General features: G+C 74.9%; 1 protein-coding gene across 1 annotated transcript; it reads left to right on the top strand.

Moving 5' to 3' along the window:
- Positions 1–1,228: 1,228 nt before the first annotated feature.
- Positions 1,229–1,829, top strand: LOC121354514 (nuclear factor 1 X-type-like; the record flags this gene model as incomplete). The annotated part of the gene is made up of 1 exon (XM_041469206.1): positions 1,229–1,829. A coding segment is annotated over exon 1 (465 nt), but the record flags the coding sequence as incomplete, so codon positions are not given.
- Positions 1,830–1,835: the final 6 nt, after the last annotated feature.

Here is a 1,835-nt window from a genome sequence, read left to right as displayed (position 1 = left end):
CGGGACCCCTGCCCGCACACGCACACGCTCACCGGCAGGGACCCCCCCGCACCGGGACCCCCCCACCGCCGGTAACCGGGACCCCGCGGCGGCTGCGCTGTCCCGCCAGCCGCGACCCCGCTGCTCCATCCCGCCGTCACCGGGACCCCCGGCACCTGAGCGTTCCGCCCCGCACGGTCCGGACCCCCGGACCCGCCGCCCCCTTGCCGGTAGTCCCCGTTAACCCCTTCCCCCCCAGTCCGTTTGCGCCCCCCGTCCCCGTCTGTCGCCCCCGGTTCTGCCCCGCCGGGGCCCGACTGGCAGCTGCCCACGGCCGGGATGCGCCGCCGCGATGGTACGGACCGGGCGGGCCGGGAGCGGGGACCGGCACCGGGGACACCGGGGACCGCGACAGCGGCCGGGAAGGGGCCGGGGACCGGCGGCACCGGGAGCGGGGAGAAGGGACGCGGAGCGGCGGCGCTGCCGGTGGAGGGAGGGGACGGAGGTGGCACCGGGGACTGCCGGGGACCGAGATCGGTGGCACCGGTGCGGGGTCGGCAGCAGGGAACGGCGCCGGGGATGGGGAGCGGGGCAGCCGAGCCCCGACGGCGGCGGGAGCATCACCGGGAGGCGGACGGGGACGAGCGGGGAGGGACGGGGCTGCGGTGACACGGGGGACCGGGCTGCGGTGACACCGGGGACCGGGCTGAGGCAGTGCCCGAGACCGGGCTGTGGTGGCACCGGGGATGGAGCTGCGGTGACACCGGGAACGGGGCTGTGGTGACAGCGGGGACCGGGCTGTGGTGACACGGGGGATGAGGCTGTGGTGGCACCGGGGATGAGACTGTGCCAGTACCGGGAACGGGGCTGCGGTGGCACTGGGGACGGGGCTGTGGTGGCACCGGGGATGGGGCTGTGCCGGTACCGGGGACGGGGCTGCGGTGGCACCGGGGACGGGGCTGTGGTGGCACCGGGGACTGGGCTGTGCCGGTACCGGGGACGGGGCTGTGGTGGCACCGGGGACAGGGACAGCACTGGCCCAGGCTCAGCCGTCCCCGCTCCGGCCGCACCGGAGCCCCGCGGCACCGGGAGCCGCCTCTTCCCCGGAGCGCCCCGGGCACCGGGAACCCCGCGGGGCCGCGACTGCCGGGATCCCCCCGGGGGCCGCACCCCTCATTCCCGGGGCACGCCGACGGTGCCGGGCCCGGCGCGGGGCACATCCCCGGTGCCCGCCGGCCCAGCCCAGCCCGTTGCCGTGCCCTCCCGTGCAGGATGAGTTCCACCCCTTCATCGAGGCGCTGCTGCCGCACGTCCGGGCCTTCTCCTACACCTGGTTCAACCTCCAGGCCCGCAAGCGCAAGTACTTCAAGAAGCACGAGAAGCGGATGTCCAAGGAGGAGGAGCGCGCCGTCAAGGACGAGCTGCTGGGCGAGAAGCCGGAGGTCAAGCAGAAATGGGCCTCGCGCCTCCTGGCCAAGCTGCGCAAGGACATCCGGCCCGAGTGCCGCGAGGACTTCGTGCTGTCCGTCACCGGCAAGAAGGCGCCGTGCTGCGTGCTCTCCAACCCCGACCAGAAGGGCAAGATCCGCCGCATCGACTGCCTGCGCCAGGCCGACAAGGTGTGGCGCCTGGACCTGGTGATGGTCATCCTCTTCAAGGGCGTCCCGCTGGAGAGCACGGACGGCGAGCGCCTGGCCAAGGCGCCGCAGTGCGCCAGCCCCGGCCTCTGCGTGCAGCCCCACCACATCGGCGTCACCATCAAGGAGCTCGACCTCTACCTGGCTTACTTCGTCCACGCGCCAGGTGAGCGTCGTGTTTTCCCGGAGACCCCCCCCACCCGCGGGACCCCCCCCCAG

The sequence above is a fragment of the Pyrgilauda ruficollis genome, unplaced genomic scaffold, assembly GCF_017590135.1.
Source record: "Pyrgilauda ruficollis isolate IOZ18807 unplaced genomic scaffold, ASM1759013v1 scaffold1015, whole genome shotgun sequence".
Taxonomy (NCBI): Eukaryota; Metazoa; Chordata; class Aves; order Passeriformes; family Passeridae; genus Pyrgilauda; species Pyrgilauda ruficollis.
The sequence above is the reverse complement of the archived record's forward strand: the minus strand, read 5'-3'. Positions and strand labels throughout refer to the sequence as shown.